A 24987-nucleotide genomic window follows, 5' to 3' on the forward strand; every position below is an offset into this window, starting at 1 on the left:
TCCTCTGTGTATTTAATTTATATTTGCATTTCTCATTATATATTATCTGTATGGAATATTGGCTGCATTTCTGATAGTTGTTTGGGTGCCATGTTGTTCCAGACCACAGCAAACGTAACCCAGCTTGCATAGATTGTTATAAATCCATTCGAAGAAGACAGCCTGCCGTTTCCTTTAACTTTGACACACACATCTATACCTTTGGCCATTCTAAGACAGTCATTTCAGTTATCTCACCCTCTGAGAAACCTGCGTTTTACTAATGTTTTCCAATGTAGTAAAAATGTGTAAAATAAATATTATATTTCAACATATCTGTCAATGAAGATTTGTGTCAGCCTGCGACATACAATCATTTTGATAGTAGGCTGATATAACTAATATAGACACTTACATCATGTGTAGTCTTCATTATAACACTTATATAAGACTTTTAAAGTCATTTTGATAGTAGGCTAATATAACTAATATAGACACTTACATAATGTGTTGCCTTCATTATATCACTTATATAAGACTTGTAATTTTTTGCAGTTCCAGACAGATTATTTTATTTATTTTTGGTCCAATATGGCTCTTTCAACATTTTGGGTTTCCGACCCCTGTCTTAGACTCTAACACGTTCAGTACTCTCACAATTGGAGTACCAGTATGTTAGAATGAGAATGTAAAGTTGTGGCATGGGTAGGGACTAGAGATGCGTTAGCTTACCAAATGTTGTATTTTTACAGATACCGACCAAAATCTGTCGGCACCACTAGGTACCGATTCACGTAAAATCAAACGGTGCCATACTTTGATATAGTTCTTGCATGCGACGTCACATCCGGTGCAAGCACCTGGCCGGTAAACAAGCATTTAGGCACTCAGAGCTGACTCAGCCAAACTGCCTCTAGGTAATGATACCTTTTCCCAGACAAAGCAAGAAGAAGGAACTTAAAAGTTATGTAAAAATACACTAGCTCAATTGAATTTACATTGAATTTGCCATAGACATGCTACTAATCAGTATTAGCAATGTTACATGGCGATTTCAACACCTCCGAATTTGGTAATAAAAATTACAACTAAGATGTACGTTACAGTCATAGACAATATAGTCACCCTTGCTTTGCGGAAATCTTTTATTTATAGATCTTTATCGCTCTGGAATAACCTGCCTCAAATTCTCACCGGCATTGAAAGTAAACAGTTTTTTTTAAAAAGAGAGTAATATTTTATCTGAGTCTTTAAATTAGTTTGCTCGTTGATGATTTGTTTGGTTTTATATTGTGTAGTTATATTTATATGGTAATTATTATTCTGTGACTGTAAATTGTTTGCTTGTTTTCTTATTGATGCTTTTATTTTTTAGTTTTTTCTGTATTGTGTAGTTATAATTATATGCTTTTACTTGTAATTGTATTGAATTGTGGACCCCAGGAAGACTAGTGGGTTGTTGAGGCAACCAGCTAATGGGGATCCTTAATAAAAATAAAAATAAAATCACCCAGTGTACTGTCAACATAACGTCTTTTTAGCTACACTTGGAAAAAATTGTATTTACGTTTTTATCTAACTGTACTCGTAGCAAAGTTATGAGTATATTAGTGAATATGGTATTTTCGTATTTAAATTTTAAATGTTTTGATTAGTTGTATGCCTAATGTACAATATTGCTGTCTACATGTTTCTCCTTCTTGAGGTACATGGATGTACATGAAATAAATTATTGCACTGCCATAATACAATAATATTGTAAGCCTTGGGCAAAACATCAACAAGATATGTAGATAATTGTGAATCAAATGTTCCTCTGTGATTCCTACCACTAATGCATAACTTGAGTGTGTCTGGCGGTAGCTTTGTGGGAAAAATAATTATATATATATAAAAAAAGATAATATAAAAAAAGATTATGTGATATTTAACTTTAATTTGGAATCTATTGCTTATTACTCTCTGCAGGATCAAAGGACTAAAGAAATGAAATCTTTACTCACTGGTCCATGTGCCCCATTGGTACTTCTGCCCAATTTCCTGTCATGTTCTTGTAATACTTATATAAAGGAACGACCTGGTTCTGCAAATAGTTCTGAAACAAGCAAGAAGAGTTTATTTTTATAAATGTTGTAAACATTGAGGACATAACATTGTGATGTGCACACACTGAACACTCAAAATGGCAAAAGTATTGGGACATTTGGTTCTTAAAGGAAACATGGAATAGGGTGTCTCCCCTTTACACCCTTATTCGGGTCCACTTTTCTGGGAAGATGTTCTACCACTTTTCGTCATGTTGTGTTCCATATGACAGAATGAAGGCCTCACCTGCATAGGACCGTAAACCTCGCTGCGGTCAAACATCAGGTAGAAGAAGTCCAGGTTGTTCAGAGCTGACTCCCAGGGCATATATTCCCTCTCATTCTTCAGATACTTTGTGGTATTAAGAGCCAGCAGCGTGGGGATGACTTTTGCCCTTTGAATAAAAACAAAACATTGTGAAGATAAGACATTATCATTTGTACAATGTTGTCAATCCAGCTGCAGATTTAATACATGACAAGATCAATAAGGTATGCAACAGAACATACATTATACCATACACTAGAAGTGTCCAAATCTGATACTGAAATCAGTCCGACATCAGCAAAAAAATAAGAAAAACAAGTATTGCTTGATATCGACTTTTGGCCAGTTAAAAGCTAAATGTCCCTGAGCCACCAACATTAGAATTCTTAAAGGCCTACTGAAACCCACTACTACCGACCACGCAGTCTGATAGTTTATATATCAATGATGAAATCTTAACATTGCAACACATGCATTTAGCTTACTAAAGTGCAATTTTAAATTTTGCGCGAAATATCCTGCTGAAAACGTCTCGGTATGATGACGTCAGCGCGTGACGTCACGGCTTGTAGAGGACATTTTGGGACAGCATGGTGGCCAGCTATTGAGTCGTCTGTTTTCATCGCAAAATTCCACAGTATTCTGGACATCTGTGTTGGTGAATCTTATGCAATTTGTTCAATGAACAATGGAGACAGCAAAGAAGAAAGCTGTAGGTGGGAAGCGGTGTATTGCGGCCGACTTCAGCAACACAAACACGGCCGGTGTTTCATTGTTTACATTCCCGAAAGATGACAGTCAAGCTTTACCATTGGCCTGTGGAGAACTGGGACAACAAAGACTCTTACCAGGAGGACTTTGAGTTGGATACGCAGACACGGTACCATGAGTACGTATGCAGCTGAGGCTTCTAAACATTTGATCGCTTGCCCGTACGTGCGTGCCGCTGTGTGCATGTCACGTACGTAACTTTGGGGAAATATAAGTGCTGTATGAACTTTGGGGAGGTGAACGGTACTTTGGGCTGTGGGATTGAGTGTGTTGTGCAGGTGTTTGAGTTGTATTGGCGGGTTATATGGACGGGAGGGGGGAGGTGTTTGTTATGCAGGATTAATTTGTGGCATATTAAATATAAGCCTGGTTGTGTTGTGGCTAATAGAGTATATATATGTCTTGTGTTTATTTACTGTTTTAGTCATTCCCAGCTGAATATCAGGTCCCACCTGCCTCTCACAGCATCTTCCCTATCTGAATCGCTCCCACTGCCCTCTAATCCTTCACTCTCACTTTCCTCATCCACGAATCTTTCATCCTCGCTCAAATTAATGGGGAAATTGTCGCTTTCTCGGTCCGAACCGCTCTCTCTGCTGGTGGCCATGATTGTAAACAATGTGCAGATGTGAGGAGCTCCACAACCTGTGACGTCACGCTACTCGTCTGCTACTTCTGGTACAGGCAAGGCTTTTTTATCAGCGACCAAAAGTTGCGAACTTTATCGTCGATGTTCTCTACTAAATCCTTTCAGCAAAAATATGGCAATATCGCGAAATGATCAAGTATGACACATAGAATGGACCTGCTATCTCCGTTTAAATAAGAAAATCGCATTTCAGTAGACCTTTAAATATTGGTTGCAATATGAAACAGTTGAACCCCCTCTATTATGATTGGTTATGGAGGCTAACTCAACTAAACCAGTATCTCTTAGGGCTCTGGTTCACTCTGCCATCCTCTTTTCTACTTCAGCTTTTACGAAAAATCCAATCGGAAAAACCTAATTCAGAATTTGGGTTCAGTTTAAGCGCTATTTTGGCTTGCACCCATCACTGCTCCCTCTCTTTTTGATAGTGCCTTTTTAAGATAGTCAAGTCTGGGGATCAACAACATTAAACATTTATACATTGACAACACTTTTGCCTCTTTCTGGCAACTTTGTGATACATTTTCTCTCCCCGTTCAATACTTTTTTAGACAACTACACATGCACAGTTTTGTTCGCATTACTTTTCCCAGGTTTCCAAACTTACTGACTGACACAGTTTTAGATTTGTTTTTGACACCACTTCCGACTTTAAAATTATCAATTACATGTATTCAAATAACATTTTTAATTTACACCCTGAATCTCTGAATTCAATTGAGTCACTTTGGGAGGGTGACTTAATAGTGACCCTATCTGAGGAGAGCTGGACAGAAATTTTAGGTAGAGTTCATAAGTCTTCTATTTGTGCTCGACACAGCCTTATTCAATGCAAGCTAATACATCGTACCTATTAAACCAAGGTCCGGCTGGCTAAGATGTATGACGGAATATTGGTATTATGTGATCTGTGTCAACAGTGTCCAGCTAACTTAATACATATGTTTTGGCTTTGCCCAAGTACTGACTTGTTTTTAATGCTTTGACTTTGGTAATTGGCGAAAAGATGGAACCGAATTCTCTAAGCAGACTGTTCTAGGTAGCCCCTCTGTCATCTTCGCTGAGTGAATCCAAAAAGAATCTTGTATCATTCGCTACTTTATTGCCTAGAAGACTAATTGTACTACATTGGAAGGCTGCAGCTCCTCCCTGCCACACTGTCATTGAATGGTTGTTCTGTTAAGTTTTAAGAAGTGCGGGGTGGTTACCTAAAGTATGTAAAAGAGACTGATCTCAAATATAACCCTGATTGAAAGGTAATTGAAAGGTACATAATTGATGAGCCTTTTGTCTGCTTTTGTGTATTGTTGCACCGTGTTGGGGACATTTACGAGTACAGTTGTCTACGGTTTCATGTGAATATTTGCCTGTTCTTATTTGACTGATTTGTGTTTTTTGTTTTTTTTAGATACATCATTTTTGTGGGTTACTTTTTTGGGGGAGAAAAAAATAACGTTTGACATGTGTTCAATTGTATTTCTGGACTGCATATGCCAAAAGTCCAATAAACAAACAAATAAGCACACAGGTTTGATATTTCCTTGTACTGTGTTTTAGTGAAGTCATTCACAAAAGGTAAACATGGTAGGCTGTAGGCTTGTAGGTGCTAGCTACACAACAGCCAAGTACACAAGCTTGACATACGTAATAAATGTCCTTAATCGAATAATATTATCGTCTAAAACATAACTTTGTCAGTACAAACAAGTATCAAATATTTATAGTTGTATATTACTTACAGATAGAAAGTCCCCAATGTAGAAACACATTAGAAAATAATTAATTATTAATTAATTTAATGAATTATTATTACTAGGTGTTGCCAAAAATAAATTACCACATAACTTTATAAGCATAAATTTATCATAAAGACAGTGTTTTTCATACCTATTATTGCTATCTGAATAATTTCACTGGATCAAAGCTTTTCTAACATTTCACACACTACAAAAATAATAAAAGTATGAGTATTGATTCCTATCATTCCATATCGGATTAATATCAGTATCATATAATACTCAAGGCTCCAATATCGGAAGTGAACAAGTTATATTGGGAAAACCCTACTATATACTGTACTTTGAGTCAGTAATAAAACATGTGATTTTGAATCCTCAAATGTACGGCATATTAATATAGCATGCAAGTAGTGGGAGGAGCAAGCCGGTGAAGCGTACAGTAGTGCCTCAGACTGATTGATATTGATATAAGTGTCAAAAATATACTTTTTTATGGTCTCAATTATTTGCATTTATTTGCAGACGGTGTCGGAACGTAACCCCCACGAAAAGCAGAAAAAATAATTTTATCAGTATCATGTACCTGGCCAAATTGAAGGTGTCATCCACTATCTGAGCCCTGTTGATAACTGGTATAGCCTGGGGAAAATATTAAATACTAACAATATTAGAAATATGCCATGACTGAAGCACGAAACAGTGGTATGATGTCACAAAGTGTCTTACAGAATGATTGGTATTGAGAGTCTGCAGAAGTCTGTCCCAGTTGCCTTGGTCATAGTTGACTCTGTAGTAACCAACCACGTTGAGGTTGGCCAGTAGCCACTCAGAGTCTGACGTCTTCATCCCCGATATTGTGTCTACAGAGGAAAGTGCTGCATGTGTTAGTCATGAAGACTTGTGTTTAGCATATAACCACAAGAGACAAGTGATGTGGAAATTACGTTTTAACAAAGTAAAACAAAAGTTCCCAAACCTCCAGGAAAATGCATATTACAGCACATTTAATCGCATGACTGAAAGTTGAATTCGGTAACTAGTTTTTAATGTATAGTTTGTTAAAAAAAACAAATGCAGAGGAAACCAACCATGCCCCCCGAATTTACACTACCTGTTTTTTTAGTCAACCATTCTGGTTGTTGGGAGAAACCCTTCTTCATCCACTTGATGGGAACAATCCATTCATAGCTGCAAAACAAATATTATCTTTACATGCTGGTCTACATTCATGTTGTTTCTGTTCGGAGAGGTGCTACCTCCCAAAGGAAGCATAACATCTACATGTTTGTATTATATTATGGATAACACTTGTAATCACTGTCTATCCCCCTGAGAACAAATGTCCTATGCAGTGGACTTTTGTGTTTTGCATAACAAGGCAATTTTTTTCTCCCGAAATGTATAACTGAAAAATGTGCCCTGTAGAGAATGACAGTTCCTACAAGGTTATTGCAAACAAAGTAGCAAACTTATTTGAACGTATACAGTGGGGCCTTGGTTTTCGTACCCTCGTTTTATATGATCCAGATATTGATATACTGTGTAAACATTGTGCATAGCATTTTTTCAGCAGAATATAGTGCCCAAAGAATTCCATCCATCCATTTTCTACCGCTTATCCCTTTTGGGGTCGCTGGAGCCTATCTCAGCTACAATCGGGCGGAAGGCGGGGTACACCCTGGACAAGTTGCCACCTCATCGCAGGGCCAACACAGATAGACAGACAACATTCACACTCACATTCACACACTAGGGACCATTTAGTGTTGCCAATCAACCTATCCCCAGGTGCATGTCTTTGGAGGTGGGAGGAAGCCGGAGTACCCGGAGGGAACCCACACAGTCACGGGGAGAACATGCAAACTCCACACAGAAAGATCCCAAGCCCGGGATTGAACCCAGGACTACTCAGGACCTTCGTATTGTGAGGCAGACGCACTAACCCCTCTTCCACCGTGATGCCCAGAATTCCATGTGTGCAACTGCAAACATGAGTAACCTTGGTGCCAAAGAAAGTTGTGAGCGCCAACCTTTTGATAAAGAAGGTGAAAAACACTATTGAATTAAAAATAATAAAATACTTATAGCAAAGTACAAAGGTGGCGTCCGTGTGGCCTTACTCTCTCTCTTCTTATCGCATCATCAATATAAGGTCAAAGTGATGCTGAATGTCATTCATACATATTTTTTTTCATTGTTTTCTGCATGTAAAACTAAAATCATTCTCTTTAGAACTGTGTTATTTGTTTACATGTTTGGTGTCTGTAACAAATTAATCAGATTTGCATTATTTATTTATTTTTTAATTTCTTATGGAAAAATTTGCTTTTATTTTTGTACGATTCAATTCGGCTTAGAAAAACATCCGTTCATCATTTTCTCCTCGGACTGGAGAAAAACTAGAGACTATACCAGCTGACTTTGGGCAAAAGGGCTGGATTGGTTGGCAGTTAGTCACAAACAAAGAATCATTCGCAGCTACAGTCAATAATTACTCTGCAATGAATCAAATGCTGGCAAAGTAGCTTTTAACAAGCAGTTGTGGACATCAGTTGAATTATTAACTTGCAATCAATATTAACATGAAGTCAGATGTAAATTCCACCAATATATACAAGCAGCGTTGTTCTTACTTAAAGGGAGATGGAGCGGTAACTTCAGAGTCTGGATCCAGGAGAAAATGCTTCTGGGACACTTCTCCATTCTTTGTGTTTATGGTAACGACAGGAAAGCCCATCTGCAGCACCCAAGTGTTCATGATGTTATGGACTGTATTGTTGTTGGGAAGAGGGGTCTTATTGGCGTCCACCGCCTTTGGAAGAAGAGTCAGACCATTAGGTGACAAGTCAGATTAAACTGAGAATTACTGAAGTAAACTTCTGTACGATGTCAAGTTTCACATTTCCTCCAATTGTGGTGTTTAGGGTGTTTAAAAGGACGCATTTACGTTAAATGTAAAATTGGACACAGAATTGTTACTTGAGTGTTTCAATGGAAATGGACGGTGTACATACATTATCCGATTGTTATTACATGTTTTATATAGCGCCCAAGTCTGGGCCCCCATACACAAAACTCCTAGAGGGCCCCCATCCCACATGAAACCCAACATCGCCGCCCCATACACACACACACTTGGTATGTTTACATGCTCTAAAAACTAATTATTGCATGTATTTGTTTGTTAAAACACTTGTAAAAACTTTAAATAGGTTTGTTCATCCATCTTCAACCGCTTATCCGGAATCGGGTCGCGGGGACAACAGCTCCAGCAGAGACCCCCAGACTTCCCTTTCCAGAGCAACATTAGCAACTAGGGAGATAATCATATAACCTGTCCTTATTGACTTTAATATGCTTATTAATCTGCCAAGTTTTCCTTTACTTCAGAGTGTAAAGTGGATATTAGCTGATAGACATACAATTAGTATCTGTAGATAATATGAATCATAATATTACATAATTATTATTATTATGATTATATTATTAGTGCATCTCACCTGGTTAAGTCTCCCGCTGTCTTTAAAAACTAACGATGCCTTTAACTTTGTTTGAGGGTCCTTTCAACATCTGACAGTTATGGGCAATGAGATGCAAAAGGGAAATTGATACATAACTTTCTCCTACGCTGCCACGAATAGATTTATTATATGTTTACCTTTCTTCTATCACCCCATCTTTGTTCCAATTTGCACTGTGTGTGAATGTTCAATGTTTAGAATGTTGCCTATCATTTACAATCCCTATGTAAGACAAAAACAAATATGTCTTTTTTTTTTTTTATGCATTCTAACTAAGGCGCAAAAGAAAGGCTTAAAGGCTTCAGTAAGCCAATGTAGACCATTATCTAGTTGGCTATCAATGCACCTAATGCATACTTGCCAACCCTCCCGGATTTTCCGGGAGACTCCCAAAATTCAGCGCCTCTCCCAAAAACCTCCCGGGACAAATTTTCTCCCGAAAATCTCCCGAAATTCAGGCGGAGCTGGAGGCCACGCCCCCTCCAGCTCCATGCAGACCTGAGTCCGCTTTCCCACAATATAAACAATGTGCCTGCCCAATCATTATAACTGTAGAATGGTCGAGGGCGAGTTCTTGGTTTCTTATGTGGGTTTATTCTTAGGCAGTTTCATTAACGCCTCCCAGCGCGGTAACAACACACAACAACAGCAGTCATGTTTTCGTCTACAGTAAAGCAGTTCGTCTGCCGTAAACAGCAATGTTATGACACTCTTAAACAGGACAATACTGCCATCTAGTGCATTTGATGAAAGCACTTTTGTGCGTGCCACACATCAATGCATCATCAGAGAGGGTGTTCAGAATGGTTAGAAAAATAGTGACAGAGAATAGAACAAGGATGGACAATTCAACCCTTAACTCAACACAATGAGTAGATGAGTGGTATGTGTGAGTATATGTGTAAATAAATGAACACTGAAATTCAAGTATTTCTTTTATTTATATATATATATATATATATATATATATATATATATATATATATATATATATATATATATATATATATATAAAATAAAATAAATATATATTTATAGCTAGAATTCACTGAAAGTATGTATATATATCCATCCATCCATCCATCCATTTTCTACCGCTTATTCCCTTCGGGGTCGCGGAGATATATAAATATATATATATATATATATATATATATATACACACATATATATATATATATATATATATATATATATATATATGAAATACTTGACTTGGTGAATTCTAGCTGTAAATATACTCCTCCCCTCTTAACCACGCCCCCAACCACGCCCCCGCCCCCAACCACCCCCCGGCCCCAACTCCCACCCCCCACCTCTCGAAATTGGAGGTCCCAAGGTTGGCAAGTATGACCTAATGGGAGTAACATCTTAAACTCATAAAGCCCTTGAAAAAGCATCCCAAAACCACCAACAATATTACATTTACATGTCGTGGCCTGCATATTAACCAAGTATTAGCAGTGTTGTTGTTATTATAAGCGCTAACGCTGACGAACTTCTTCTAGCGGCACTGTGATCACGGAGAGGTAGCTTGCTTATGCAGTTATTGACATACCGAGCCCATGTGGTGCTGCATCGCTTCTGAGTTAGTAAAAGCTCATTCTAAAATATACGTCATACCTTTTACTTGTATATATATATATATATACCGTATTTTTCGGAGTATAAGTCGCACCGGAGTATAAGTCGCACCTGCCGAAAATGCATAATAAAAAAAGAAAATAACATATATAAGTCGCACTGGAGCCCGGCCAAACTATGAAAAAAACTGCGACTTATAGTCCGAAAAATACGGTGTGTATATATATATATATACTTGTGGCTATGAGCTAAGAAGCTGGTCAACTTTGACATTAAACTTAGACCCCCGGATCGCGAGACAGACACGAAAAGACGCTCTTTTTTTTTTTTTACCTGGTGAGTATTATGATTAATTCTTTATCTAAACAGGAAGGTAAAAACACCCCAACGGTCAGCATCCCAGTGAGAGCAAACATTGTACAGTAACTGTATGTTTTATTACAGTATGTTCATAGTTTGCATTTCTTATTTAGCAATTAGCATTAGTGCAACTTGTTGGATCTGCTTATCACTCAGCTTCTAAAACTTGTAACTAACCCTCCGTATATTCAGGCTCCAAAATATAAGGTTCTGGATCATCATTTGTCCCAAAGTAATAGTTGTTGGCGCTCATCAAGTCTGCCATGCTTAGTAGTTGAAGGAACTAGTGACCGTTGTGATGCGTCTGTGAAATTAATGCACCGCCTTTTTCTTAAAATGACCATTCATCCATTTTCTACCGCTTGTCCCTTTCGGGGTCGCGGTGAGTGCTGTAGTCTATCTCGGCTGCATTCGGGCGGAAGGCGGCGTACACTCTGGACAAGTCGCCACCTCGTCACAGGGCCAACACAGATAGACAGACAACATTCACACTCACATTCACACACTAGGGCCAATTTAGTGTTGCCAATCAACCTATCCCCTGGTGCATGTTTTTGGAGGTGGGAGGAAGCCGGAGTACCCGTAGGGAACCCACGCAGTCCCGGGGAGAACATGCAAACTCCACACAGAAGGATCCCGAGCCCAGGATTGAACTCAGGACCTTCGTATTGTGAGGTACATGCACTAACCCCTGTTCCACCGTGCTGCCCGCTTGTAAATACGTAAATAATACATGTTATTATGAATGAGTTTGTTACTACATTACATACTGTATATACTTACAGCTTGTAAATAAAACAATGTTGGAAGTTATGTATGTTATTTATAGCGCTTTATAGGCAGAATTGAGCGATTCCCATTACCTCTGTTGTTAGCTGACTTTTGCTAGCATTTATTTACAAATTAGAATGAATTAAAAAAAAAGAAAAACATATGTGCACGTGTCTCACATAAGGATTGTGAATGATACACAAAATTCCAAAAACGTGCAGTTTTCCTTTAAAATTGAGTTTTGATGACGTTGTGACGTCTGTGTTGAGTGAAATGTTCAATTGGCATTTGTAATAAGGAGGTGTAGGTAGAATAAGATGTTCTTAATTTGATGCAAGCAACGTTTTAATGAACTTATACGACAACATTCATTTTATATTATTATTTATGATGCGTGTACGTTTTTTTTTATGACTTACTTATTTAATGACAGGAGAAATAACATCTCACTTTACAAAACCCAAGGGGTTCACCCAAGGGTTATTATCTGTTCTATATGGTGGGTGAAAAATAACTCCCTATCTTTTAAGTACTAAAATAAAAATAGACTAAAATTGTATTAAAATTTTTTGTATGTCTTGTTTTTTAAAGGAATAATTTAATGGTAAATTTAATTTATTTATTTTTTCCTTTTTTTGTCTCAGTTCCTCCCGCCATCACACATGAGTTCCTACTAAAAAAAAAATCAGAGCACACAATTCCTGAGTGACTCTAGAAGCAGGTGGAAAGAGCAATGTAGTCCATATCAGATATTGAATGAACACATTACTTTTACTTTTACTTTTTCTGTAATTAAATTAACTTGTAAGTATTTTCAACACTATAAATGAGAGGTAGTACCTCCGCCCTGTAGTTTAAGGTTGCTGCTCATATTGAATGTATTTTGTTTGTCAAAATTAAACCTGGTGTGTGTAAAATTAAAAATCATGTTGTTGTTTTTTTTCAACCAGTGTCCTGCTGCTGTGATGTCACACTATTTATGTACTGTAGCTATGGGGTCTCAAGTGTAAAAATTAAATCACATGTTTCTAGCTGAAATATTTTGAAAATGTACATTTAACATATAAGTTCTACCTCAAATGTGAATAATTATTTGCGAAATGTGAGACAAATGAGCTCAATGTGAAAAAAGTAATAATAATGTGAGAAAACTGAGCTAAATATTGAAATATATGTATGCTAAAACAGTGTAATTTAATTTTTACATTTGGCACCCCATAATCAGAAATGCTGTGATGAAAAACTGGAAATATGCGATATATCGTATTGTAATTGTATGCATGTTCGAAATAAACTAACACCATAACCATACGTAGCTGAACTCTATCTACTAAAAACCAGCGCTGCTACCAAGTGGCTCCACCTGTTATTTTTGCCGCCTGAAGTTTCGTTTGAAGTCATATTCAAAACTTGCCATTTGCAGGTGCTTCCATAGGTCTGTGTAGACTGCATTTCCAAATGCAAATTCTGCCAAGTAGGTCTAAAAGGACACAGTAAAAAAAATTAATAAAAAAAAGATCAATAAATGTTAAAAAAGCTGATTTATTACTTGGATTATCTGGGCACCTGTGTGGGGTGCCATTTGTCTGAGTTAGTTGCCTATCATCGTTATACAAGGCCTGTCAGAAAAGTTCCAGGACAATTGCCACAAAACATATATTTTAACTACAACTATCTACCATGCTTTTATGCACTCCTGCAAGGATTCTTCCGGGATCTTCTGTAGCTCCGTTATCACGGCTATCTTGAAAAACGTGTCTCTTGATGACACCCTTGAGCTTAAATAAGAGGACATCCCACATAGCCAGTAAGGAGGGAAGTTGCTCCAGCACGACAATGCTCTTCTCGGCCCGAAACTGGCGGATGCTCAGGGCATTGTTAGCAGGTGCTTTGTCGTGGAGGAAGCAGCCACAAGTTGTCTTGCCACAACTCTCGCCTCTTCAAAAGCAAATGATGCAGGATATTTTGTAGACATACTGGTTCATTGCACTGTGGAAAGTACTCGCAGTCCTGGAACTTTCTGACACGCCTCGTACATTTGGTACATGCAAAATTGAAAATACCAACAATTAACTCACTATTGGGTGGAAAGTTGTACTGATTTCATAATAAATTCATATCTAACTATGGTAATTGGTAGCTTTTAAACATGACACATATTTGGCAAGTACATGGATACCCAAATTGTAAAACGTATAAGACTTGTACTCTTCTTTCTCCAGTAAAATATAATAAGTTAAAAACAAAATTATATACATATATATATATATATATATATATATATATATATATATATATATATATATATATATATATATATATATATATATATATATATATTAGGGCTGCAACTAACGATTAATTTGATAATCGATTAATCTGCTGATTATTACTTCGATTAATCGATTAATAATCGGATAAAAGAGACAAACTACATTTCTATCCTTTTATTGAAAAAAAAACAGCATACTGGCATCATACTTATTTTGATTATTGTTTCTCAGCTGTTTGTACATGTTACAGTTTATAAATAAAGGTTTATTAAAAAATAAAATAAAATAAAAATACAAATTAAAAAAATAAAAAATTGCCTTTGCGCATGCGCATAGATTCAACAAATCGATGACTAAATTAATCGCCAACTATTTTTATAATCGATTTTAATCGATTTAATCGATTAGTTGTTGCAGCCCTAATATATATCCTTACCCTGAGTCCCATTGTGAACACTTCTTCAGTCAGGAAATCTGACAACATCCTCAGAACAGATGCTCCCTAAAAATGAGAGAATAGTCATTCAAAATCTGTTCATGACTATTACAAAATATGCAAAGCTGTTTGTAGGATAAGTAGGATAAGATGTTGGGAATAAATTCACAAATGTGTTGTATAGGCCTGCGTGCATTACGTCACCTTGCTGTATGAAATGGCGTCAAACAGCTCACTGATTTGTGCTGGTTTTTGGATGTCTTCTTCTTTCGAGGACAAAGGGTGAGAGGAGGCCAATGCATCGATGGCAAACACTCTGTGGATGTCACTCAGCACAATAAGGTCTTTCTGTGGAGGGAATCATGGCTGTCACTGAACCATTACTGAACATACTATTTATCAGCCAACGTGTCAGTGATTAATGAATGGCAGGCAGATCCATCAAAATATCTATGTTATCGGTACTAACGGTAGTATCAGAATCAGATCAATATTAGCGTGATGAGATTTTCAGTTATTTTTTGTTAATTTTTTTATTTGAGTTTTTTGTTGTGTTGTTATTATTGTTAGATTGTTTTTGTTTACAAACAAAAACATATCTGTATTAGGGATGGGTAGCATAACTCGGTTCCGTAATGACACAGTCCTGTATTGCGGCAAAAATGATGGTGATTTGTTGTGGAAGTAATTTCATATTGTTTAATTTGGTAATCAGTTGTTATTATTTTATTTATAATATTGAATCTAAATTCGTATTCTGTTTAACTTGCATGTCACAAAATTCCATTAAAGTACTGTTTAGGGGCATTGTTTTTTTTTAAATATCAGAATCAGCTTTATTGGCCAACTATGTTTGGCACACAAGGAATTTGTCTTGGTATGTATGTTTTTTCTTTTTTTAAGTACCGGTACATTTAAGCGCTGGCACTGTTCCAAAAGTACAGTTTGTAACAATTTTTCGGTTCAAATGTAAATGACACCTATTCCTGTATCTTTGACACAGGAGTGCCTTGGGGGTAAATATTCTAAAAAGTAGGGCTGTCAGGTTTGTTGCATTATCTCATTTGATTAATCACAGAAAATGATCGCATTAATCATGTATAAACGCATATTAATCACGCATATTATTTTGTCCGCACATGCTCCTTTACCTTGCTGGCAAATTTCACTTCAAAATAAACCCTGATGGTCCTTTTGATAAAACTGTAAGCAGGTTTTGAACAAATAAATGACGTACATACAAGTAAACCATTTAAAAAGTGCTCCTTTATGATATTCTGACAATTAAATTACATTTGTGTTTTTAAAGTTAATTCAAATTATGCATGCAAGTGCGATTAATCAAAATACAAAAACGGGATTAATCTTATTTAAAAAATACAACCCTTTTAACAGAAATGTCAAAACAATTGGGGTCTTTTTTAGGTTAGTTTATGCAAGCCAGTTATAACCTGTGATTAATCATGATTATTCCATATTTGGAAGAGTGATTAATATTATTTTAAAAATGATTAAAATGCCAGCACTAATACTTAAGTAAAAGTATTTGAATAAGAGTCAATAGTAGGGTTTTTGTTTTTTGTTTTTTACTTTTGTTTTGTTTTTTGCACTATTGACTTCATTTTGCTCTAACAATTGTATGTGGTAAATTGGAATAAGCAAATGATTTTATTATTTTGTTGATATTGTTGAATTTCCTTGCATTGTTACATTCATGCATCCATCCATCCACTTTCTACCGCTTAGTCCCTTCGGGGTCGCGGGGGGCGCTGGAGCCTATCTCAGCTACAATCCGGCGGAAGGCAGGGTACACCCTGGACAAGTCGCCACCTTATCGCAGGGCCAACACAGATAGACAAACAACATTCACACTCACATTCACACACTAGGGCCAATTTAGTGTTTCCAATCAACCTATCCCCAGGATAGGTTGATTGGAAACATTACATTCATATATTGTTAAATTCCAACATTAAAGAAATGCGTTTTAAGTAAAGAGTACCAGTATCAGCATCTGTATCGGTGCTGTATTTACTTGGCACTGCATTCATACTAAAATGTGCAGGCGATAATGCGGCTGTGACCCAGAATAGAAGTGAAGTGAAGTGAAGTGAATTATATTTATATAGCGCTTTTCTCAAGTGACTCAAAGCACTTTACATAGTGAAACTCAATATCTAAGTTACATTTAAACCAGTGTGGGTGGCACTGGGAGCAGGTGGGTAAAGCGTCTTGCCCAAGGACACAACGGCAGTGACAAGGATGACGGAAGCAGGGATCGAACCTGCAACCCTGAAGTTGCTGGAATGGCTGCTCTACCAACCGAGCTATACCGCCCCAAGTCCTTACCACATTCCAGTTTGGTTCAACTTCATTTGCTCCAAGGTACTCAACGTAGGAGGCGAAACCTTCATTCAGCCACAAGTCATTCCACCACCTGAGGGTCACCAGATTCCCAAACCACTAAAGAAGCACAAGAACAAAATGTGACTGTTGTACAACGAAACTAATGATATCATGCTTCATCTATCAATTAATGAATGAAAGATTTTTCAAAACAACGATGGTGTTGAGCAACCTTAAATTGGAGCAGTTAGTAATTTCAGTGGGAAAAAAGCTTTCAAGTACTACTATTTGAAAACACCAACCATGTGAGCAAGCTCATGGGAGATGATGGAAGCTATCCTCTCTTTGTTGGAGTTGGAGGACACATTATTGTCATAGAGGAGAGCTGTCTCCCTGTAGGTGATTAGACCCCAGTTCTCCATGGCTCCAGCGTTAAAGTCGGGTAGGGCTATCTGATCTGCATTTAGGAAGAGATAATTTATTACACTAATAATAACAATGACTGTCTTTGCTTGCAAGATGAAAAGACCCAGGATGGCTCGAGATCAGAACTATTCAACAAGCGGCCCGAGGACCCGGATTCAGTTCAAAACTTGGGAGACAAACATTTTTTGCAGCCTATTTCTGAAAACACTAAAGTGCTGCTGATGTACAGAGGAACTTGGACCACTGTAAACACATTGGCAGATCCTTGCATTGAAATGTTAACCTTAATGGCAAACAAAACACTGGGGTCCAAACTTGTGACGTACATAACTGAGGTGTTCCTTAAGGCACAACTTTAGGGTCTCTGTTTTTTGGTAGTTGCAATTTTTTTTGTAATATGATTTCTATAATTAGGGTGCTTGTTTACTTCAGATGCAGTCAGCAGTCGTGTGTTCAACTTATTTAGGTATACTAGTAGTGTTCCTCAGGGTTCTATATTTTAGGTCCTCTCTCTTTCATCATTTGGGCTTTTCAGCTCGCAGTCCGTGAGTTCAATTGAAAAAAAAAATCACATTTTTGCAGAAGGTCCTAAAAAACAGTAGAACGCTCCTGTAACTCCAACAAATAAATAGACCAAAATCAAATGTTAGTGTCTAGTGTTTAGTGTCTAGTTCTCCAAAATGTACAGCTTAAGAATAATAGTGAAGGGAGAGGTCCAGCCCCATGGTCCTTTTTGAAAATGTGGGCCCCAAAACAATTTAATAGAATATGCCTACGCTAGATGAAAGGGAAAATGCATAAATATATGTTTTAGGAACACAATTGGCTAACAAACCAAAATACATACAATGTCTTTATATAAGACAGACGTTAAATGTCTTTGCTGTTTCCGTTAAAGATAAATATGCACTGTCTAATGTATGATTAACATCGATACAGTTCCAATATCGTGTCATAAAAGTCAACCACTGAAAGATAAATATTGCAATGAGCAGAAAAGGCCTGTACTGTTGATAACTGATTGATGGAATGAGAAGGCGCAGCAGTTTATTGGAAAAGCTGATATCTGCAAAACTACTGTATTCACATAGTTTAAAGCAGGTAAAAATGATGCAAACTAACTGCAAAACACTTGAATAATTACAACTGAACCTACTTTACTATTAAGTCAATATTCACCATATTCCACAACATCAAACTACTCCTACTATTACTAAGCTGGCAAGGCCAAGGTAAAAAATACACATGATGATGTTAAATGATGTTTATTTTGGCAGTAAGAAATGAGTATGTTGGGGGAGGAAAATATAAGCATAAGTAAACACCTTCAATTACCTTTATAAGAGCATGAATTAGATAAACATGTAGTGTGCACACAACAATGTAATTGTGTTTGTTGCTGGCCAGTCTGCAGACAAACCTTTGCACGAATCAGACTTGATCCCTTATGTGAGAAATGTGGTATACTCGAGGGGTTACTGCAAGGATGATGGGCAAAAAAAATTTGAAAGGGGATCTCGCACTTGGGCACAAATGCAGTTACAACCATCACTTGTAAGAGTGATGTTATCAATGCTAATTAGGGGCTACCTACGCATCGAGTTGGGCACAGGCGAGAACAAGTGAGCACAGTCTAGGACAGGGGTGCTCACACTTTTTCTGCAGGCAAGCTACTTTTCAATTGATCAAGTCGTGGGGATCTACCTCATTCATATATATAATTTATATTTACTTATTTATGAAATATATGTTTTTGTTAAAAAGTTAAAGGTGTTTAATGATAATGCAAGCATGTTTAACACATAGTTAATATTGTTAATACATTAAAAGTGTTTAATGATAATACAAGTATGTTTAATACATATAGTTAATATTGTTAACAAGTTAAAGGTGTTTAAAGATAATGCAAGCATGTTTAACACATATAGTTAATATTGTTAACAAGTTAAAGGTGGTTAAAAATAATACAAGCATGTTTAACACAAATAGTTAATATTGTTAACAACTTAAAGGTGGTTAAAGATAAAACAAGCATGTTTAACACATATAGTTAATATTGTTAACAACTTAAAGGTGGTTAAAGATAATACAAGCATGTTTAACACATATAGTTAATATTGTTAACAAGTTAAAGGTGGTTAAAGATAATACAAGCATGTTTAACACATATAGATTCCTTTCTTTCATGAAGACAAGAATATAAGTTGGTGTATTACCTGATTCTGATGACTTGCATTGATAGGAATCAGACAGTGGTGATAACGTCCGCATTTTCGAATGGAGGGGGAAAAAAAGTCCTCCTTTCTGTCCAATACCACATGAAAGTGGTTGGTTTTTGGCATCTTATTTGTCCAGCTTCCGTACTCCTTCGTATACACTTTACAAGAAATACATTGTCGGCAAACTCCGTAGCTTGCTAGCTTGTGCACGCCAGCTTTCTGAGACTCTTATTTTGGTAGCGCAGGCAGGATGAAGCAGAGCTTTTATTGTGCAACTGTGCAGTCGGTCTTTGGAGTTTTGACGACAGGTACGGCGCCAGAGTCTGTTGAAATAAAGTGTTTCTCGCCTTCCAGTCGGTAATTTTAATGAGCTGGCAGCAGCCAGCGTCATCTCAGAAGACCCTCGGGTGCCGTGAATGTCAATCAAGTGACGAAAGTGACGTCATAGTGAAGATTTATGATCGCTCATTTTTAGGACTATTTTTTTAATGCCTGGCTGGTGATCGACTGACACACCCTCCGAGATCGACCGGTAGATCGCGATCGACGTAATGAGCACCCCTGGTCTAGGAACTATTTGTCTGAAAAGTTTCCTAGACCGAATTGAAAACAATTCTGAATAATCAAGTCGATCTTGTACTTGATAAGGTAAGTGGTATATTTTATCCATCAATAAGATTCATGCAAATACAATGAATTTGACTTACCAGACTTGGGCAGAGGGTAGCTGGAATTGTAATACTTTTCAAAAAACTTCAAGATGGGTCCAGTTTTACTAAGAGCATACTCTCCTTGGCCAGCCTCGATAGCAGGCTTCCGAGCAAAGATGCGGATCTAAAGACGGAACAGAAGCACATCCACAAAGTAAATGCAGTATAATTAATCTGATGACGCCTATTAGTAAGAATCAGAATCAGAAATACTTTATTAAGCCCCGCGGGGAAATTAAGAAGTAAGTAAGTAAGGCATTAATTCAATGCATATTTTTTTATTTCAATTAATTAAGCTATCCTCATTACAGATGTTATATGCAAAAAACTGTTGGAGGAAGTCAAACATTGTACAGTGCAAAGTTTTCAAGCGGTACTCTAGATTTAAATGACCAATTACCACACTTCAAACTGATACTTCTGCCTTTTTATTGTCAGTTTACAATGAAACCTCAAATGTCGTAAACCACTAAGGTTGTTCATTCCAAATTCAGTGGAACATCCGTCATTCATGACGAGTTATGCTGCGTGTTCTAAGCATATTGCACAAACCCTCAGTTTTATAAGGAAAGAGTCGTCTAACTGCTAATAGTTATGCTTTAAATTGCAAGCCAACATTCAAGTTACCAGCATTCCTGCCATTAGTTGAAGTAGCAAATGTTACAGTGAAACCTGAATGACCCCTCCAAAACATCTGGTGTCACTCATTCACTATGACATAAGCTTATTGCTAAAGATGGGCATAACTTTTTCCAAACATGGGAAAGAAGTGAGTGTGAAGGACAGTGCTGAGAAATGGATGAGTCATCGAATTAAAAAAAATAGTACAATAATATTGCATTACTTTATGAAAAGTTGTTTGTAGTAAATCATATTGTCTTCTTTCATACATTATTTCCTATCTAAAAGTTGCTTTTATTTTTAAAAGGCATGTTATATGTTAAAATTGTGCTGTTTTAGGGGGTCAAACAACAATTAAATTGACGTTGATTTGAGATACTTAGTTACTACTAGTTAAGAGCTCCATCACAGAACCAATAAAGCTTGTAAATTGAGGTTCTACTGTATTTGGTCCAGACCATATTACCGAAACAAAAATAAGAACACGCAGAGTCATTATGATGCTAATTTGTAATGCATTGTAGTGCAGCTAAGAAATATGGTTGATGAAATATGATGAATGAAACATGCTTTAACTGATATTAAAAAGATTCTCTTTGAATTTGTTTTGAAAATTCAAAAAGAAAAAGAGAGATCATCTTATATTCAGAGTAATTTTGTACTTGGGTCAATACAATATCTGTGCATACCTAATTAAAACAAATCACAAATAAAACGTATATATAATTTGCTGCATATTGTTGATGTGATGGGTAATAGGTAATTGATGAATTCATTTTAAATGTACAAATGAACATCTTTTGCAGTACATACAATATGGAAACATCTGGGTTTGTTGGTTTCAGTTTTTAGAACTTGTCTGATAGTACGAAACTGAACAAAGCTATATAAGACACTTGTTGTTATTGTTCAAATGAATAAGTTACCTTAACACCATCAATTGTGTCATCGATATAGCCAAAGTCACTGACAATAAAAGCCAGCAGATAGGTGGACATTTTCTCAGTTGGTTCAAAGACTGTCTGTTGCACAGACTGACCATCGACAACGACATAGCTTCTTTCTGGAAAAAAAATTACACAATGGAATATATCACATAGGCACATTAAAAACCATTAACACGATAGTTATCTCTGGTAATGATCACTGTCTTGTATCTTAACCTTTTTCTTCGCCATTAGACAGTGCCACAGTTCCGTTGACATGGATCAGAGTGATATGGAAAACGGCTTTCATAGCCGGCTCATCAAAACAAGGGAAGGCCTTTCTGGCATCTGTTGGCTGCATCTGAGTTGTGGCCACAACCCTGAGTGATAAAACACAAATACTTTATATCTACATCACTACATCAAGTACAGTTCTCTGGAAAACTGCTTATCTTATCCTATGCTATCTGACTAAGAGGAAAATACAGACCATATCGGTCAATGATTATGGCGGTTGTGAGGTGTTGATTCAGTAGAAATTCATCCCATACCAGCTACAAAGAAGTCAGATATATGAACCACTACACTACTATTATGTCTGGGAACTTGAGTTGACCCTACTTTCCCAAAGCCAACCAACAAAGTTTCTGCACACATCATAGTACACTTCAGCAAAACAGGGAAGCAAACGTTATCTTACATAGATGAAGGGTTAACAAAGGTTTATTTTGCACCAATTCAAGCACAATAATAGATACTGTATGCACATACTTTTTTTCTCCAGCTTCCATGTATTCACTTCTATAGAAGCCGCCGAGGTCATCAGCCAGTTCTCCAGTAAATTTTGTATGCAGCCTGTACCTGTGGTCTTTCATCAGTTTACCATCCAGCTCTAGAACAAGGTACTGAGTCTCTTTCTGGCGCCAGGAGGACAATATTGATGGTGCTTTGGATCCATTATCCACTGAGACCAGCATGGCTAAATGGTTGTTTGGGAATTTGGTGTAGTTTAGCTTGTGGGAGTGGATGAGAATCAGATTTGTCTCTTCAACACACATGAACTCTACACTGGAATCACCTGGAATGACACACAACAGCATTCACAAGATAATATTAGACTACTGACATAACTTAAACACTTTGAGGTGAAATCATTTTCAACAAAAGGTAGGCTACAAAGGGCATGATCTACTAAGATCCAAATATCCCGCACTAAACAGAGTGTGCATACTATAAAATTGCAGGCACTATTAGTGGGCGTGTTTTGTGTGATCTACTAAGGCTGCATGTACAATTGATTACTGGTGTGGACCTCCTTATTTAAATGAGCTTTTGTTATTTATATCAACAAAAAACTGTCTGTTTGTCTGCCTGTTATTCATTTATCCACATTCCACATTCCAGCTCAGTGGCCTTGTGGTTAGAGTGTCCGCTCTGGAAGGTCGTGAGTTCAAACCCCGGCAGAATGATACCAAAGACTATAAAACTGGGACCCATTGCCTCCCTGCTTGGCACTCAGATTCAAGGGTTGGAATTGGGGGTTAAATCACCAAATGATTCCTGAGTGTGGCGCACGCTGCTGCTCACTGCTCCCCTCGCCTCCCAGGGGGATGGGTCAAATGCAGAGGACAAATTTCACCACACCCAGTGTGTGTGTGATGATCGTTGGGACTATATGTTACTGCTTTTGTGTTTTAATGTGATATTTGAAGCTGAAAAAAGAAATACATTATTTTTTGCATTGTGTGCATAATACTTTATGCCGGTCAACTGTTCCCACCATGTGCTTCTGCAGCCTGTCAATATCGCATTTTAAAACCTTTTTGAAAACATATCTGTTTTCATTTACATTCGGCAAACAGCACCTTGGTTTTTATATTTTTATCTATCTGTCTATAACAGTTTTAACTCATGTTATGCAAATTCATACAACCGGCAATTGACAACTGTTACATAATTTAATCAAAAGGCCTTTAAAGGGATCAAATAAAATAAAAACATTACATGTTTGGTAATTTTGTCTAGGGCTTAAGTTGATTGATGGATCTGATATATGAATCCAACATATTTTTTTTTAAATGAAGGACTTCCATCTCATGTTTGTCTTTGGGTATTGTGGAATAACTGTCAGTGTATTGTACACATGTAAGATAATTGGACATAGATATATTTTTTAAATTTCCCATGAAAAAAACTCTCTTCAGAAAGATCATGTAAAATGAAGTAACACAATGAAAATTCTGACCAAAAATACAGCAAATATTATTGAAAAGACACAGAAGTCAGTCTTTGTCCCCTGAAGGCTAACCTACATTTAACTTTAACAATGTGCAAGAAGAAAGTGAAATATTAGATTTAATCTTGGAAATCATGGCAAAGGGCCTTCTTAGGACTTCTTCCAGTCTTCTTAGGACTCTAAAGACTCAGGAACCAAACATTGATTAGATAGAAATACATTTACCTGTAAAGATATAGAGACCAGTCGTTGGATCTTCAGTAAGCCGGGGCCACAGTGTGACATAATAAAGGTCTGGTACCAGGTTCTTGGGCAGTCGATATTTGTCCCAAGGGTTGTTAGACGGGGCAACAGTCGTGGTCCCCGGGGGCTTGGATGTACTTCCTCCATTTGTTGGCAATACTTGATTATCATTTTTAGCCTTTTCCTGTGAGTAAACGACACTCAGAGCTATTATTGTGGCCACTGCTCCAGCTCCCAGGATGATACAAACTACCCCAACACCTTTACTAATAAAAAACCCTCTCCCCATTTTTCTACCTGCAACTGCACTCTTGTCTGAAAGTGTGCATGCAATAGAAAAAGGTCAACTTTTATTTGAAGCCCTACACGGGCTTTCTCCTCCCTTTTCCTGTAGCAGTGATGCATTAACAGTGACATTTAACCCAACCCACCTAAGATGGACTCCATCACATGGATCATTATTGTCTTTCTGAAAACAAAATAAGTGTTCAAATCCATTGTTAAATTCATATTCATCTTACACATTCAATATAATCAAGATTTAGACATATACTGTTGTTAGATGTCAGATTTTGGAAAGGGACATTGTGTAAAAAATGCATTTTCCATTTATTATTTGTTCTTGACACATCAATGCAAAACCTACATGAACTAATAATATTGAGATGTGTAGTGTGACTTTACCTTAAGACAGATTTTTTAATAATTCATGTCAAGGATCTGTCTGGCAAGCATCAAAATGTTTATTGAGAATTCCGGCACATATATACTAATTTGATCATTCTTTCCTAATCTGACAAATAGCTTCTTCAAGCTCTTTTTAGA

General features: G+C 37.0%; 1 protein-coding gene across 1 annotated transcript in view; it reads right to left on the reverse strand.

The window, feature by feature from the left end:
* The window catches only part of LOC133612403 (aminopeptidase N-like), a 30263-nt gene extending 5812 nt beyond the window's left edge, over positions 1–24451 (reverse strand). Inside the window, exons 1-16 of the mRNA XM_061969789.2 lie at positions 24145–24451; positions 22455–22761; positions 21921–22063; positions 21684–21820; positions 20134–20260; positions 17084–17238; positions 16785–16898; positions 14640–14783; positions 14436–14501; positions 13141–13206; positions 8124–8302; positions 6602–6678; positions 6217–6350; positions 6074–6129; positions 2311–2458; positions 1983–2074 (exon numbers count right to left, since the gene is read on the reverse strand). Coding sequence (XP_061825773.2) covers positions 1983–2074; positions 2311–2458; positions 6074–6129; positions 6217–6350; positions 6602–6678; positions 8124–8302; positions 13141–13206; positions 14436–14501; positions 14640–14783; positions 16785–16898; positions 17084–17238; positions 20134–20260; positions 21684–21820; positions 21921–22063; positions 22455–22761; positions 24145–24451 — 2252 coding nt within the window. The remainder of the gene's footprint in view (positions 1–1982; positions 2075–2310; positions 2459–6073; positions 6130–6216; positions 6351–6601; positions 6679–8123; positions 8303–13140; positions 13207–14435; positions 14502–14639; positions 14784–16784; positions 16899–17083; positions 17239–20133; positions 20261–21683; positions 21821–21920; positions 22064–22454; positions 22762–24144) is intronic.
* Positions 24452–24987: the final 536 nt, after the last annotated feature.

This window comes from Nerophis lumbriciformis, linkage group LG10, assembly GCF_033978685.3.
Source record: "Nerophis lumbriciformis linkage group LG10, RoL_Nlum_v2.1, whole genome shotgun sequence".
Classification (NCBI taxonomy): Eukaryota; Metazoa; Chordata; class Actinopteri; order Syngnathiformes; family Syngnathidae; genus Nerophis; species Nerophis lumbriciformis.